Here is a 17516-nt window from a genome sequence, read left to right as displayed (position 1 = left end):
CTTCAATGCTGCTTTCAGTGCATGGGTCCACAGGAGTGTAACACAATTCAAATGGTCTATTGAAAGTGGTCAGACCGACCTACATGTGGTTTACTATGTCAGCAGGCAACAAGGCAATAACTAGAAGTTACCTTTGTATTATTCTAATAGTCCTCTTCTCCCTCGGTCTCTTTCAGCGGAAGGCCTGCCCCAGGTGTTCTACTTTGGGCCCTGTGGGAAGTATAATGCCATGGTTCTAGAGCTGCTGGGCCCCAGTTTAGAAGACCTCTTTGACCTTTGTGACAGGACCTTCTCACTAAAGACTGTATTAATGATTGCCATTCAGCTGGTGAGTTCCCAACATCAAATAATGCTATATTTACAAGATGTGTTCAAACTGGTCTGCAATTCAAAGGTTGAGCTCAATTTCATGTAATTTGGACAATTTTTAGGAGAACTTAAAATGTTGTAATTTAAATGTTTTTTCCCAGTTCATGATTTGGAAAGGGGCTTTTTTTTTAAATCATGAACTCATCCCCGGAAAGTAATTGGATTATGCTGAGATCAGATTTTTGGGTCGAGTTTCTGTTTTCTTATTGAACCCTGATTGATTAACTTGTTGGTCTAGTCTGTGTGTACCCATGCGTAGTTCAGTAGGCCACTCTGTTACTGACTGTCCTGTGACTTTCCTATTCAGATCTCCCGGATGGAGTATGTGCACTCTAAAAACCTCATCTACAGAGACGTAAAGCCTGAAAACTTTCTCATCGGACGCGGAGGATGCAAAAAAGACCACATTATCCACATCATTGACTTTGGCCTGGCCAAAGAGTACATCGACCCTGAAACCAAAAAACACATCCCGTACCGGGAGCACAAGAGCTTAACCGGGACGGCCCGATACATGTCCATCAACACACATTTAGGAAAAGGTATGTCTGGTTTGCCAAGAATTTCGAAGGGGTGATTTACGTAAATGTTAGACACTGCTTTGTCAGCATGCTAGTGATGTGAAACTTGATTATGAGGTGTTCATACTTTTCGATAAATCATGTCTGCTTTGATTTAGCCAATGAGAAGGCAACATTTCTTGGCTTGGGCTTCTTTTTTTTTTTCATTTAAGTTTGGTACGGTTGCAAATACTAAGTATAACTTAGCCAGGGTTTATGAGTGACTAGGGCCCTTGGACTGTTATCACAAAAAGGGAGGCAGTTTCCCAGAAAAAGGTTGGGGTTAAATCAAGTTAAGGAAATTCTAATCATGGCTCACTGCGTTTTCTTCCTTTTTGAAGTGACTCTCACTGGTTTTTATTAATAGAACAAAGTCGTCGAGACGACCTGGAAGCCTTGGGTCACATGTTCATGTACTTCCTCCGTGGGAGTCTACCGTGGCAAGGACTAAAGGTATGTCAGCAGGTCCTCTGAGATTTCCCACTTGTGCTGTGTTTGTAGCAACGTACAGATGTTAAACTTTATGTGGTTCTTTCACAGGCTGATACACTGAAAGAACGATACCAGAAGATCGGAGACACGAAAAGAAATACTCCAGTTGAGGTTCTCTGTGAGAGCTTCCCAGGTACAGCCTGACCATTTCTCTCATCCAAATCTAAAGTTGTTTTCAATGCAACACGTTCTGTACAATTTGATGATGGTAATTTAGCTAGTTGTAGGCCAGAGTGCTTTTGGAGCCCCATGACTATGCTTCAGGATGTTGTATTTTTCCCTCACATTACACAATGGTGCAGATGACTCATTCAAATCTACATCTACATTGGGTGTTTGCTGTTACAGAGGAGATGGCCACCTATTTGCGTTACGTAAGACGGTTGGATTTCTTTGAAAAGCCTGACTACGAATACCTGAGGACCCTGTTTACAGAGCTGTTTGAACGGAAAGGATACACCTTCGATTACACCTACGACTGGGTCGGCAGGCAGATAGTATGTAACTCCACTCACTGACTAATATTGGGGGGGAAACATAGAGCAGGCCTAAGTATTTTAGCTACAATATAACACTGGTTTACTGTTGTACCCCATAGCCAACACCAGTGGGGACTGTCAACATGGACTCTGGGGCGTCTGCCATCACGAGAGAGAGCCACCCGCACAGAGACCGACCCTCACAGCACCAACCCATGAGGAATCAGGTAAGCTGGACCTCCACTTTCCCAGAGCTGCCAGTTCAACTGGCTCTGGAAACCCCTGATCCACACTGATGATTTGACAAGGGAATGCCCTAACCACAGTATTTTTCAATTAAGGCGCAAGGATCCTAACGGCTGTTACGTTACTCCTTTAGTTACTATCCCCCTAGCCTCTGGAATAGCCTGCCGGAGAACCTGAGGGGGACCGAGACTGTGGACATATTTAATAGGCATCTTGAAACACATTTGACTGCTTTTCCTTAGGGTGCTTTTTAGTCTTTTAGTTTTTTTATCCTCTGGTATAAATATTTAATTTGTACCATTTTTCTTTTTTTCTGTGAAGCGCATTGCATCCATGTCAATATAAATAAAGCTTGATTTGATTAGGAGCAACCTACATCCTCCAACACTGAACCCTCCTCCTCCACCTACTTACTGAAGAGCAAGTTTTAGAATCTGTGGTGGGGGGAGTTTACAGAGTGGGTCCCTTGGGTGTGGTGGGGAGGTACCACAGCAGCTCCAGGCCATAACCCACTGAGTCAGACTCATCATTCTTACTCTGTTAAATAAACAATGGTGGTTGGATCCCACAGCTGCAGCCAACTGCGACGCTTATTAAGCATGCAAGACTGCGGAGCTTGTTTGACGCACATAATGGCAACGATGCATGTGTATAAACCTCCTGGCATTTCACGGAACATTAAAGGTATATCTGGGATTGAACTTTTTTGTATTTCCTGGTTCAAAATGTTATGTATAATTGAGTTCCTTACAAAAGTAAGTTTAATGCTAACTTTATTTGCCAGTGCACTGTGGCTTTGAACCCTTTGACAAGCATTTGATTCATAAGGGGCTACCTTAACCTTTTGCACATGCCACCTCTGCATGCATTCCTCAACACTGGCCAAATACCAGAGAGGGCAATCAGGCTTTGAGGAAGTTAACCATCACCTCACCACAGTCACATCACAATGGGAAATCTCAGTCTGAACCTAGCTCACACGCTGAATGTTGCTCGTTGATATGCAGACACTTCTATCATTCTCACTCTTTTAAATAAACTGCCAAAAGAGACAGTGGCAAGAAGAAGGTATGTGAACCCTTTGGAATTACCTGGATTTCTGCATAAATTGGTTATACAATTTGATCTGATCTTTATCTAAGTTGCAACAATAGACAAACGCAGTCTGCTTAAACTAATAACACAAACAGTTATACATGTTCATGTCTTTATTGAACACACCGTATAAACATTCACCCTGCAGGGTGGGAAAAGTATGTGAATCCTTGGATTTAATAACTGGTTGACCCTCCTTTGGCAGCAATAACCTCAACTGAAGTTTTCTGTCGTTGCAGATCAGACCTGCACAACGGTCAGGAGGAATTTTGGAACATTCCTCTTTACAAAACTGTTTCAGATCAGCAATATTCTTGGGATGACTGGTGTGAACCGCTCTTTTGAGGTCATGCCACAGCATCTCAATTTTGAAGTAGTCATTAGCCTAGGGGTTCACATACTTTTTCCAACCCACACTGTGAATGTTTAAATGATGTATTCAATATAGACAAGAAAAATACAATAATTTGAGTGTTATTAGTTTAAGCAGACTGTGTTTGTCTGTGTTGACTTAGGTGATAAAGATCTAATTTTTTGACCAATTTATGCAGAAATCCAGATAATTCCAAAGGTTTCACATACTTTCTTGCCACTGTATTCATGTATTACAGTCCCGTTGATTGAATCCTTTATGTAGTCAACTACCCTGTGTTTATTCTGTCGTGTGATGACTGGTTCACTCAGGGCCAAATCCCAACTTGTGAAGCTCACGCCTTACTGTAACTTAATGTTGTGTATAGCACCCATTGGTTTCAGTGGGGGAGATTTAAGCAAAAGTTTGAGTGGAATGTGCGTAGCGCCAAGTTAGTATCCGGCCCTCGGTCACTAATGCAGTTTCCTGCTTCGCCTTTTTTATTCATCTCTGCTTCTTTTCCCTTTCCTTTGCCGCTTTGCATGACACCTGGCCACGCCCCCACACACACTTAAACCCCGCCCCCACCCATTCCACCCAAACTCGCAACGACCCATCCCACCCTCACTCCCTTTCCCTTCCATCACCACCACAACTCCCTGAGCAGACGGCAGCTTCTGACCGGAGGGGAGCATGGGAAGTGCAGCCCAGTCGGACAAACTCCTCCTACATGGCCTCCCACCTGGCATCGGACAGGCACGGGGGCTCAGTGCAGGTACACTACTACAACTCCACGTTGACCCATCAGTCCGTTGTCCACTTCCCCCTCCACCCCGTTTCCTCACATGGTGTGCCGGGGTCCACCACAAGTATGTCCATGGCATATGTTACACATCAGTGGCATACTTGAGTGTGGAGGTGTGTGTGTGCTCACACATCTTTTGTCCTACAGCTGATAGCCCTTGGTCTTCTTTCCCTGTGTTTTTAGAAAGACAAGCTTCGAAACAGGTGACGACTGGTTATGACAAACTAATCTGCTGGCTAGCGGAGTAGACCACCTGTTTAGGTGAGGTGCTGGCTAGCGGAGTAGAACACCTGTTTATTAGGTGAGGCGCTGGCTGGCTGGCAGAGTAGAACACCTGTTTAGGAGAGGCGCTGGCTGGCTGGCGGAGTAGAACACCTGTTTAGGAGAGGCGCTGGCTGGCTGGCGGAGTAGAACACCTGTTTATTAGGTGAGGTGCTGGCTGGCTGGCAGAGTAGAACACCTGTTTAGGAGAGGCGCTGGCTGGCTAGCAGAGTAGAACACCTGTTTATTAGGTGAGGCGCTGGCTGGCAGAGTAGAACACCTGTTTAGGAGAGGCGCTGGCTGGCTAGCAGAGTAGAACACCTGTTTATTAGGTGAGGCGCTGGCTGGCTGGCAGAGTAGAACACCTGTTTAGGAGAGGCGCTGGCTGGCTGGCAGAGTAGAACACCTGTTTAGGAGAGGCGCTGGCGGAGTAGAACACCTGTTTAGGAGAGGCGCTGGCTGGCGGAGTAGAACACCTGTTTATTAGGTGAGGCGCTGGCTGGCTGACTAGAAGAGTAGAACACCTGTTTATTAGTTGAGGCGCTGGCTGACTAGAAGAGTAGAACACCTGTTTATTAGTTGAGGCGCTGGCTGGCTGGCAGAGTAGAACACCTGTTTATTAGGTGAGGTGCTGGCTGGCTGACTAGAAGAGTAGAACACCTGTTTATTAGTTGAGGCGCTGGCTGGCTGGCAGAGTAGAACACCTGTTTATTAGGTGAGGTGCTGGCTGGCTGGTGGAGTAGAACACCTGTTTATTAGGTGAGGTGCTGGCTGGCTGACTAGAAGAGTAGAACACCTGTTTATTAGTTGAGGCGCTGGCTGGCTGGCAGAGTAGAACACCTGTTTATTAGGTGAGGTGCTGGCTGGCTGGTGGAGTAGAACACCTGTTTATTAGGTGAGGCGCTGGCTGGCTGGCAGAGTAGAACACCTGTTTATTAGGTGAGGCGCTGGCTGGCTGGCAGAGTAGAACACCTGTTTATTAGGTGAGGCGCTGGCTGGCTGGCAGAGTAGAACACCTGTTTATTAGGTGAGGCGCTGGCTGGCTGGCAGAGTAGAACACCTGTTTATTAGGTGAGGCGCTGGCTGGCTGGCAGAGTAGAACACCTGTTTATTAGGTGAGGCGCTGGCTGGCTGGCAGAGTAGAACACCTGTTTATTAGGTGAGGCGCTGGCTAGCGGAGTAGAACACCTGTTTATTAGGTGAGGTGCTGGCTGGCTGGCAGAGTAGAACACCTGTTTATTAGGTGAGGCGCTGGCTGGCTGGCAGAGTAGAACACCTGTTTATTAGGTGAGGTGCTGGCTGGTGGAGTAGAACACCTGTTTATTAGGTGAGGCGCTGGCTGGCTGGCAGAGTAGAACACCTGTTTATTAGGTGAGGCGCTGGCTGGCTGGCGGAGTAGAACACCTGTTTATTAGGTGAGGTGCTGGCTGGTGGAGTAGAACACCTGTTTATTAGGTGAGGTGCTGGCTGGTGGAGTAGAACACCTGTTTATTAGGTGAGGCGCTGGCTGGTGGAGTAGAACACCTGTTTATTAGGTGAGGTGCTGGCTGGTGGAGTAGAACACCTGTTTATTAGGTGAGGTGCTGGCTGGTGGAGTAGAACACCTGTTTATTAGGTGAGGCGCTGGCTGGCTGGCGGAGTAGAACACCTGTTTATTAGGTGAGGTGCTGGCTGGTGGAGTAGAACACCTGTTTATTAGGTGAGGTGCTGGCTGGTGGAGTAGAACACCTGTTTATTAGGTGAGGCGCTGGCTGGTGGAGTAGAACACCTGTTTATTAGGTGAGGTGCTGGCTGGTGGAGTAGAACACCTGTTTATTAGGTGAGGTGCTGGCTGGTGGAGTAGAACACCTGTTTATTAGGTGAGGTGCTGGCTGGTGGAGTAGAACACCTGTTTATTAGGTGAGGTGCTGGCTGGTGGAGTAGAACACCTGTTTATTAGGTGAGGCGCTGGCTGGCTGGCGGAGTAGAACACCTGTTTATTAGGTGAGGCGCTGGCTGGCTAGCGGAGTAGAACACCTGTTTATTAGGTGAGGTGCTGGCTGGCAGAGTAGAACACCTGTTTATTAGGTGAGGCGCTGGCTGGCTGGCAGAGTAGAACACCTGTTTAGGAGAGGCGCTGGCTGGCTGACTAGAAGAGTAGAACACTTGAAAAAGATAAGGAGAGCCACACTCTAGGAGCTCAGATGAAATGACTAAATAACCTAATAACCATGACGAACTGACATTATACAACCAGATTGATCCTTGTTGTGTTTGGTGCAGTGATAAGAATGCAGGTTGCGTTGACTTGGTTTAGCAATGCATGTTTTTGATTAAATAATCCTAAATAGGGTAAATCTTCATCAAATAACGCACCTGCATTTTAGGGCTTCAGTATAGTGTGATTGAATGGCTGGTGTAATACATTTATGCCTCACATTTTACTCACACCTCTTGATAAATATTTGGAGAGGTTCATTTAAGATTGAAAAGTTTATTTATTTATTTAAAATGTGAAAAGCTAAAACTGCTTGACAAAGCTTGGTAATATTTCAATAAATACGGTTTTGATACAGAACACAATAGATGGTATTACTTGCAGTATACATTGTGTGCGTGCGTCATGGACTGGCACTGTTTTTGAGCTGTGAAGTTGTGGAAACAGTCATTGACTCCATCTGAATCAACCCTCTCTCCGTGTGCCACAGGTGGTCAGTTCAACCAATGGGGAGCTGAATGCCGATGACCCTCTGGCAACACACTCCAACGCACCAATCACAGTCCAGGCTGAGGTGGAGGTGGTGGATGAGGCCAAGTATGTATCAGCTCACCCCTCACCTCTCTCCAACTCTACTCCCTCTGCTTCACCTCTCCTCCTCCATCTCTCTCTCCTACTCCCTCTGCTTTACCTCTCCTCCTCCTCCTCATCTCTCTCTCTCTCTCCTACTCCCTCTGCTTCACCTCTCCTCCTCCATCTCTCTCTCTCCTACTCCCTCTGCTTTACCTCTCCTCCTCATCTCTCTCCATATCTCTCTCTCTCCTACTCCCTCTGCTTTACCTCTCCTCCTCCTCCTCATCTCTCTCTCTCTCTCTCATACTCCCTCTGCTTTACCTCCTCCTCCTCATCTCTCTCTCTCATACTCCCTCTGCTTTACCTCTCTCCCTACACTGTCCCCTCTGTGTGTGTGTGTGTGTGTTGCTTCCTGGTTGTGTACTTTCTAAGCCTGTGTCCTGCGTGTCCCTATTACAATCCTTTGTCTTGGTAAGGTTGGGACTGCTCCTCCCCCCCCCCATCAGATATCCTCTCACTTCTCATAAGCTCAGTGCAGCAAGAGAAGAACAAATGAAAACTCATAGAATGCAATGAGCATATCAAAACTCAGTGCATATCATGTAATATCATCTCTAGGATTACCCAAAATTAGATGGACCTACTGACATTTTTGGTGAATGAAATACCTGTAACATACCCAGCATAGTGAATGCCAACATTGAGTGTTTGGTCCTTCGATATAATCTTATCCACCAGTGTCTGTTGTCCCCCAGCCTGGTTCCTCTCTAGGTTTCTTCCTAGGTTCCTGCCTTCCTAGGGAGTTTTTCCTTGCCACCGTGCGTCTGCATTGCTTGCTCTTTGGCATTGCTGACATAAAGGGCTTTATAAAATATGTTTTGAAATTGTTAGGTGATTGGCTTGTCTCCCACTTGTTCATTCATATACCCTTTTGATATGTTTTCCGCTGGCCCTTTGATTTTCCCGTCGTCAATAGACTTCCTCTTTGATACGATCCCACTGCGTTGAAAGCCAGGGCCCCAGAAGACAGTTCAATTAATGTGACAACAGGGTTTCCATAGCAATGAGGCGTAAAGCTCAGTTTTTCTCTTGTTGTTTCTCTCCCTCCCTCGCTCTCTGGTAATCCTTTCTACATCCGTTCCGAACGGATTTTGGAAGTCTTGCTTGTGGTAATGAGCGTCCGTGATACAGTATATTGAAGTAGTGAGGTTATACATCAGTTGAATAGTGTCCTTAGAACTCGTTAGAACTAAACAGGTGTAGGTAGCTCTAGAACCTAAGAGTTGGAGCCATTGAGTCTTCAACCTTTTGAACCCTGCCCCCTGTGTCCACTTGTGTATGTTGTGTGTGTGGCATGGTCTGTCCCATCAACTGCTGTATTAATCTGTCTTTTCTCTCTACACTCTTTCTTCTCTGTAGCTGCGTGAAAATGCTCAACCTGTGGTGAGTCCCTCTCTCCTAGTCCATACCATACCCATGGGACAGGACAGGGAGTGGACCAGCCTAGGCTGCTAGTGTAGTTGACTAGTACACACTGTGAAGGGACCCGGCTCTTATACTGTGAAAAACAGATTAAAAAGAGTGATCCATATATCCACTACTGATATAGGCCAGTGGGTTATAAAATCATTTTCAGGTAGTCTATCTCCTCACTGATAGTGATGCTACAGATCAGCTGTATGGGTTAGGTAATATCTAATGATATCATTCTTTAAATAAAACTGTGCTTTTCATACATTGACTTGAATATAGGCTATTGAGTACTTTCTTTAAAAAAGTATATACATTTGGAAATGCTGCCAATTCCTTGTTTTCTGTTATGGAGGCAGCCTTAAATATCGACTAAAACCTACTAGCTAGCAGGGCATCTTTTTTTTTCAATATTTACTAAAACCTACTAGCTAGCAGGGCACCTTTTAAATATTTACTAAAACCTACTAGCTAGTAGGGCACCTTTTTTTATATTTACTAAAACCTACTAGCTAGCAGGGCACCTTAAATATTTACTAAAACCTACTAGCTAGCAGGGCACCTTTTTAATATCTACTAAAACCTACTAGCTAGCAGGGCACCTTTTTAATATCTACTAAAACCTACTAGCTAGCAGGGCACCTTTTTAATATCTACTAAAACCTACTAGCTAGCAGGGCACCTTTTAAATATTGACTAAAACCTACTAGCTAGCAGGGCACCTTTTTTTATATTTACAGTGCCTTGCGAAAGTATTCGGCCCCCTTGAACTTTGCGACCTTTTACCACATTTCAGGCTTCAAACATAAAGATATAACTGTATTTTTTTGTGAAGAATCAACAACAAGTGGGACACAATCATGAAGTGGAACGACATTTATTGGATATTTCAAACTCTTTTAACAAATCAAAAACTGAAAAATTGGGCGTGCAAAATTATTCAGCCCCTTTACTTTCAGTGCAGCAAACTCTCTCCAGAAGTTCAGTGAGGATCTCTGAATGATCCAATGTTGACCTAAATGACTAATGATGATAAATACAATCCACCTGTGTGTAATCAAATCTCCGTATAAATGCACCTGCACTGTGATAGTCTCAGAGGTCCGTTAAAAGCGCAGAGAGCATCATGAAGAACAAGGAACACACCAGGCAGGTCCGAGATACTGTTGTGAAGAAGTTTAAAGCCGGATTTGGATACAAAAATATTTTCCAAGCTTTAAACATCCCAAGGAGCACTGTGCAAGCGATAATATTGAAATGGAAGGAGTATCAGACCACTGCAAATCTACCAAGACCTGGCCGTCCCTCTAAACTTTCAGCTCATACAAGGAGAAGACTGATCAGAGATGCAGCCAAGAGGCCCATGATCACTCTGAATGAACTGCAGAGATCTACAGCTGAGGTGGGAGACTCTGTCCATAGGACAACAATCAGTCGTATATTGCACAAATCTGGCCTTTATGGAAGAGTGGCAAGAAGAAAGCCATTTCTTAAAGATATCCATAAAAAGTGTTGTTTAAAGTTTGCCACAAGCCACCTGGGAGACACACCAAACATGTGGAAGAATGTGCTCTGGTCAGATGAAACCAAAATTGAACTTTTTGGCAACAATGCAAAATGTTATGTTTGGTGTAAAAGCAACACAGCTGAACACACCATCCCCACTGTCAAACATGGTGGTGGCAGCATCATGGTTTGGGCCTGCTTTTCTTCAGCAGGGACAGGGAAGATGGTTAAAATTGATGGGAAGATGGATGGAGCCAAATACAGGACCATTCTGGAAGAAAACCTGATGGAGTCTGCAAAAGACCTGAGACTGGGACAGAGATTTGTCTTCCAACAAGACAATGATCCAAAACATAAAGCAAAATCTACAATGGAATGGTTCAAAAATAAACATATCCAGGTGTTAGAATGGCCAAGTCAAAGTCCAGACCTGAATCCAATCGAGAATCTGTGGAAAGAACTGAAAACTGCTGTTCACAAATGCTCTCCATTCAACCTCACTGAGCTCGAGCTGTTTTGCAAGGAGGAATGGGAAAAAATGTCAGTCTCTCGATGTGCAAAACTGAGACATACCCCAAGCGACTTACAGCTGTAATCGCAGCAAAAGGTGGCGCTACAAAGTATTAACTTAAGGGGGCTGAATAATTTTGCACGCCCAATTTTTCAGTTTTTGATTTGTTAAAAAAGTTTTAAATATCCAATAAATGTCGTTCCACTTCATGATTGTGTCCCACTTGTTGTTGATTCTTCACAAAAAAATAGTTTTATATATTTATGTTTGAAGCCTGAAATGTGGCAAAAGGTCGCAAAGTTCAAGGGGGCCGAATACTTTCGCAAGGCACTAACCTACTAGCTAGCAGGGCACCTTTTTTAATATCTACTAAAACCTACTAGCTAGCAGGGCACCTTTTAAATATTTACTAAAACCTACTAGCTAGCAGGGCACCTTTTTTTATATTTACTAAAACCTACTAGCTAGCAGGGCACCTTTTTTTATATTTACTAAAACCTACTAGCTAGCAGGACACCTTAAATATTTACTAGAACTACTAGCTAGCAGGGCACCTTAAATATTTACTAAAACCTACTAGCTAGCAGGGCACCTTTTTAATATCTACTAGAACTACTAGCTAGCTGGGCACCTTAAATATGTACTAATACCTACTAGCTAGCAGGGCACCTTTTTAATATCTACTAAAACCTACTGACAGAGCACCTGAGAATAGCAAATGACTTCCTTAGGGTTCATCTCAACGCTGTGCCTTTTAAAAAGACCTCCATGTTTTTTATTTGTAGCCAGTCACTGTGTTGTTTGGAGAGCTGTGGCTGACCTATGGCCACTCACCCACTGCATGCTGTAATAATCATCTCATTAGGCTCACTCTGTCCTGTGCTCTGTGTCTCCACCACTGTTGTTAATCACACCACTGTACTAAACACACTTGTCCTTTTACCTCAGACGCCCCCTGTCGGTTCTTCTTAGAACTGTTTTGACTCTGTCAGGGATCTTGGCAATAATGTGTTTTTCCTCTACCATCACCGTAGTTCTTATTTCTTGTAATGCCCGAGTCAGTCTCTTCATGTTGATTCTACTCCTAGAGATGTTCTGATGTTGGTTAGAAGGAACGGATCTAACAAATTAACATCTCATGGCATCCATCCACTCATCTATGTTCTTGTAACCTGGCTTCAGGTCAGTTCCTCTGTCTAGCGATGCCATTTCCAGTGTTCCATTCAGGCATGGCAAGGCTAGTCAGAAGAGAGCACATACAGGCTTGGGACCTGGCTATTGTTGCACATACAGACATGGGACCAGGCTATTTTTGCTAACCCTTGAGGCCAATATAATCTGTGTACACTGATGGTCATTGGCTGCCTTTACACACGCAGCCCAATTCTGATCTTTTGCCACTAATTGGTCTTTTGACCAGTCAGATCAGATGTTTTGCCAATAATTGGGCAAAAGATCAGAATTGGGCTGCCTGTGTAAACACAGCTATTGTCTAACACATTTCTCCTCTTGTCCTCTAGATGTTGAAATTAAATGACTTCTCACTTTAACAGTTTACCAGGGTGGTGTTCCTTAGGGCACGTTTTAAAACAACGTTTTGGACAAGTTTATGTTAGACCCATCACTGCTTTGGTCTGTTTTCTTCCATTTGGTGCCTAATGGACATTACCCAGTCATAGTATCCGGTGTTGGCTTGCCTCTAACCAGTGTCTCTCCCCATCTAAAGGTGCTGTTGCTTCTTCAAAAGAAAACGGAAGAAGAACACCCCGCGACACAAATGATCAGCAGCACGCCTAGATCGCTCAAAGTCTTGCCCTAGATCGCTCAGAAGTCTTGCTCGATAAGGTTCTTAATCGAGAAAATCAATTAAGTCCCATTCAGACCAACGAAGAAGACCACGGGAGAGTGATGAGAGGCGATGTGCGTACACACACACACACACCAAAACAAGTGTGGCTGTCTGTCGATGGGAATTCCTTTTTGAATTGAGTCGTTTTTCCTCCACGATGCTTGGGAGTATTTGGCGGGCCCCGTTGTTGCCGGGATTGGGATCTTGGCTTTTGCAATTAGTTTAAGCTTGATTGATGGGCTGGACAATGGAAACACAACAGACGGTCTGTCAGCCTCCTGCTCTTTCATAAACACACACTGAATGTATGGGCGGGAAGTTAAATGTCTATTGGAGAATTTAGTAGATGGGACAAGTCCTGGGAGAGGAAAGCTTGTTGGCTACTGACTGACTACATGTAAATAATGGACCAATATCAGTTGGAACTGGTACCCTTCGATAAACGCTTTGGACTTCAGCGTAACAGTGTCCACATGGTAGCAACCGAGTGGGCTTTACTTCACACTGCACGCTAAGGAGAGAAGAGAGGGAGGTGGTGGCTTGAGTGTCGTCTTTACTGCTACTGTCCAATGCCTTAACCAAACCAGCACCCCACAGAGCCAGGAGAGGGTGACGCAGGAGGCCAGGCTCTCCATACTGAGAGGATATCTATGGTCCCTGCTTAATGTAATGACATAACATACCACCCTATGTGGAGTTCAGTTCCTCACTGGTGGTACAGTATCTATACAATGGGTGGTTCAGAAATAATGTTGACTAGGGGCAACACTTTTAGGGTTAATTTGGATGTTTGTCAGTGAACTGTCATGTAATTCAGTGCCATGTCAGCTTTGTGTGTTCAATCTCTATCTGCAATGTTAATAACGCTGCAACACACTGTGTAAGCCCCTGGTCTCGTAGAATGATCTCCTCTTCTGTGTTGAGGGAATGCTCTTTCACATTTTCTGCCCCTCTGTTTCCAGTGTATTTGCCCTGTGCTGCAAAGCATAATCTGTGAGACCATTAATGATGATTGATCCCAAATGCCAAGTCCCAAATGGAAAACATGGGATTGCCTCAAAAGGATATTAAGAAGTACCTGGTAAAAATCTGTCTAAATGGTGTTTTTTTTTTCAATATCACTTTTTGTTTTTCCTTGCAAGTGTCATGGAGGATTGCCTTGAACAAACAAACTGGACGTCGACAATGTCACCATGCCTATCCTCTTCACAGCATTAATTCCATAGGAGTGACTTTTGGGTTTTATGTAATTATGTAGATTTTTTTGTTAAATATATAGCTAATGTGAATTTCAAATGTGAGCAAATGTATTTTTCTCTTTCAAATAGCCATGAAGTATGAGAAACGGACAGAGGGGGACAAAAAGCTAGACTTTTGACTGCACTACATTTGTTGACCCACTGTTATTGACCTGAGACCTTGCTTTCCCCGTACTGTATTGATGGATGTGCTCAATATACTTAATTGTAGCGGCCTTGTGTGCTAGGTCTGTTCTGACAATACACTTAACCAATTATGTCTTTAAACCCCCTCCTTGTTTAACCCCTGTGCCATGACATATGTAAACCCACACAGTCATACACACCCTAGACATTAATGTATGATGTGATGTCGCCTCCTGGTGGGGTGTTGGATACTGATGTCCTAGTGACCATGGTTGTGTTCAGTAGGGCACACTGTTGCCAAACGTTTTGCAACTGTAATCAAGCGGTGTTATTGTACAAGGTCAGGTAGTACCTCTCGTTTTGGAAAAAAAATTCTCCCTGCTGAACATAACCCAGGTTGGTCGTCCCATATGGAGGCACAATGCCTGAGGGGATGCCAACCGGCTCTACAGACCTCTATGAGCAGGCATGCTTGTATGTGCATAATGATATTGTGTATATATATATTTTTTCTCACCATTGTGACTTGAGCTCGTTCCTCTGGGGTGTAAGTTATTGTGTTGAGAGTACTCGAATATGATACATCTATTGGACTTCTTCTGTTGTCTTTTACGTTTTATAGGTCAGTACGGTATTCCTCTGAGATGTCTGAGGGAATAACTGGTGAGGAAAAGGCGTTTTTGAATGACGGATATTCCTCATAGTGCCTCTTGAATGGGTGTTTTGAGGGAGGGGTTTGGCATTGCTGTCTAGCTTGCCTCTGTTGGATGTCTCTGGGTTCGTGGTTTAGCCTAGGGTTGGATTGGCATTCTGTCGTTCAGGAACATCAGTCGCTGCTGCATAACAGGGTCAGGGGTTCATGTCAAGCATGTCAGCAGAATGGCTCCACCTGCTGGGTGTATGAAGGCTTTTCTGTCAGGACTTCAATCCAGTGTTGCTCAGTCTGTTCTCGGGGTGCGGGGGTGGTGTGTTGTAGCCCAGCGCTAACACCTCATTCAGCCAATCACTAACTCCCTGAATGTTGGAGTCATTGTGTGTTAGTGCAGGGCTGGAACAATAATGTGCATCCTCTGGCTGTCTCCTGAGGATGTTTTGAGAAGCACTACTTTTAGTCATTACAGTTACACTGTGGCATACCAGTTCACTTTGAAAGTGTAAGGTATTGTTGAATCTAGTGAGACAGACATCCAGAGAAAGGCCTTGAATGGTCCCTTCTGTTCCTAATGCCATCCTATGGACTACTATCTGCCACCGTCACCTGTGCCAGGAAAATGTCAACTAGAACTCTGATGGAATTCCACCTCGTGTCCCACTGACCTTTTTTTTAATATTTGTTTCACCCATCTGTAATGTTGAAAGTGAACATTGTGGTTTGGAGCTAGCGATTTAAAGTCTATATTGTGTTCTTAAGGTGGCTGAGAGTAATACCATAATTATTGAACCACTTGTCAATTAATAATTGTTTTAATTAACTCCTCAACCGTACATTTCCATTTCAGTGGACCATTTTATTTTGGAGTGGAACGTCACTTGTATATTTTGATGTGTCTGTATCCTACTGTTAACAGTGGTCTTAATGCAGGTGTTGTATCACTGTTGAAATTCATTTCCTTCCTGCAATTTTGGCTTTACAGCTGATAAACATGAATAATACAAATTGATATGCACATTCTATTTTCCTCAAGCCTTTCCACAGCCTGTCTAGAATGAGGAATATTTGCTATAGTGTGTATTTGCATGGCTTATCTGGAGCAGATGTCTGCCTGTTTTAATGGCAAGGCTTCCTGAGGTGGACGTATGAAGCTAAGCCACCCGTACAAAGTTATTCTCTCTGGGCATAATGGAGCTCTACAAAGTCCTCCCATTGGCTTGATAAGTCCTACTCAGAGCACATTCCAATTTCAGGTGTCATTGCTTATACAGTACTACACCTTGCCTGTCAGTCAGACCTCATTGCTTTCAATTGACTTGTCTTGTGTTATTCACCATCTTATTTCCTGCATGTCCAAATGGCATGTAAATCCTTATAGCAGCGTAGAGGAGGATGAAAGGAAAGAGATGGCCAGTCTTTTTGGGGGGGGGGGGGGTTCTCTGGCACTTTCTTCCTGTCGTTGTACTGTAGAGTTGTCTTGGGTTGGTTGTATATGTCTGGGAGAGAAGTTGGGTGTGACACATGACTGCAATGTTTTAATTCTTTTAGGTTTTACAGAGTTCACCATTATATATTTTTTTGTTTTTGTCAGTTGGATTCTGTTAAAGAATATAAAGATGTTTTTTCTTTCAAACTGTGGAAAGTAGAATTGTACAGTACCACAAGTTTATCGCCCTACTCTTGCTCTGGCAATTTATTTTCAAACCTATGATTTAAGAAATGAATCCTACAACTGTATTATGAATATTGTGTTGAAATATGAATGTTACTTCAAATCTATTTGAATGGTTTAACCTAGGTTAAGGGCTTCATGAATGAAGGACCCATCTTTTGATTTCTTTCTTTTTATTATAATTTAATTTTAAGTACAGAAAGATAAATGACCAGACTTTATCTGAAAGGCCTATTTTCCTAGGGATTCGTGTGAGACGTGTCACATGTATCCTTACAAATTCACTTTTTATTCCCTCCACGCTTTAAAGGGGAAACACACGTTTGCACCCTTTTTTTTTTTTTTTTTAATAAAAAAATCTCTCTTAACCTTTTGTTGTGAGTATGGGTCTGTTTTTTCCAGTACAGTGTCACATTACATTATATTGAGCCATCTTAGAATTGCTGAGAAAGCATGTCACCCATAAAAAATAAAAAAAAATGTATGGTCACATCTTCTCAGGTCACGTTCAACCAATGGGCGAATCTAAATTGCGTACTCCTTACATCCTCTCGTCTCCTCTAAAACCTATTGAATGAGAGAGAGCCAGAGGTTCATCCCCTCCGACTTTCTCCAAATGAGGTTTGAGGAGAGAGGACTCACAATTTAATCTCCCTGTGACTTTTCCCTGTAAGGTTGCAGCTGCACTGCATCAGCTTTCAAGGTTTCGTGGGCCGTACCTTTGATCATACATTACTACTAAGCTGTATAATTTAATACAAAACCTTTTTGCAACAGTTCCTGCAATGTCATGCTATGTAGGCCTAAACCTGAGAAAACATGTGATTCACGTAATTATTAAGTGTTGACAAAACGTTGAACATAATGTATAGCCAGCCTACTTCTTCCACACCAGTAAAAATACATTGTTACACTCAGTGAATCTTAAATTCCATTAAAACAAATTTGATTTAACTAGGCAAGTCGGTTAAGAACAAATAATTATTTTACAATGACGTCCTACCGCTGCCAAACCCTCTCCTAACCCGGACGACGCTGTGCC

The 17516-nt window shown here is 43.7% G+C and overlaps 1 protein-coding gene across 8 annotated transcripts in view; it reads left to right on the top strand.

Moving 5' to 3' along the window:
- LOC110506207 (casein kinase I) overlaps positions 1-16847 on the top strand; it is a 44711-nt gene extending 27864 nt beyond the window's left edge. For 2 of the 8 annotated variants that reach the window (XM_036981346.2, XM_090222936.1), the window contains 10 exons: positions 177-328; positions 677-911; positions 1297-1382; positions 1470-1554; positions 1770-1918; positions 2020-2127; positions 4261-4368; positions 7347-7453; positions 8849-8872; positions 12643-16847. In XM_036981346.2, the coding sequence (XP_036837241.1) occupies positions 177-328; positions 677-911; positions 1297-1382; positions 1470-1554; positions 1770-1918; positions 2020-2127; positions 4261-4368; positions 7347-7453; positions 8849-8872; positions 12643-12697 (1109 nt within the window). In that variant the 3' untranslated portion in view covers positions 12698-16847. The remainder of the gene's footprint in view (positions 1-176; positions 329-676; positions 912-1296; positions 1383-1469; positions 1555-1769; positions 1919-2019; positions 2128-4260; positions 4369-7346; positions 7454-8848; positions 8873-12642) is intronic. The other 6 variants (XM_036981348.2, XM_090222938.1, XM_036981347.2 and 3 more) reach the window with 3 other exon arrangements.
- Positions 16848-17516: the final 669 nt, after the last annotated feature.

Source organism: Oncorhynchus mykiss, chromosome 26 (genome assembly GCF_057628025.1).
Source record: "Oncorhynchus mykiss isolate SJ-2025 chromosome 26, ASM5762802v1, whole genome shotgun sequence".
NCBI lineage: Eukaryota > Metazoa > Chordata > Actinopteri > Salmoniformes > Salmonidae > Oncorhynchus > Oncorhynchus mykiss.
The sequence above is the reverse complement of the archived record's forward strand: the minus strand, read 5'-3'. Positions and strand labels throughout refer to the sequence as shown.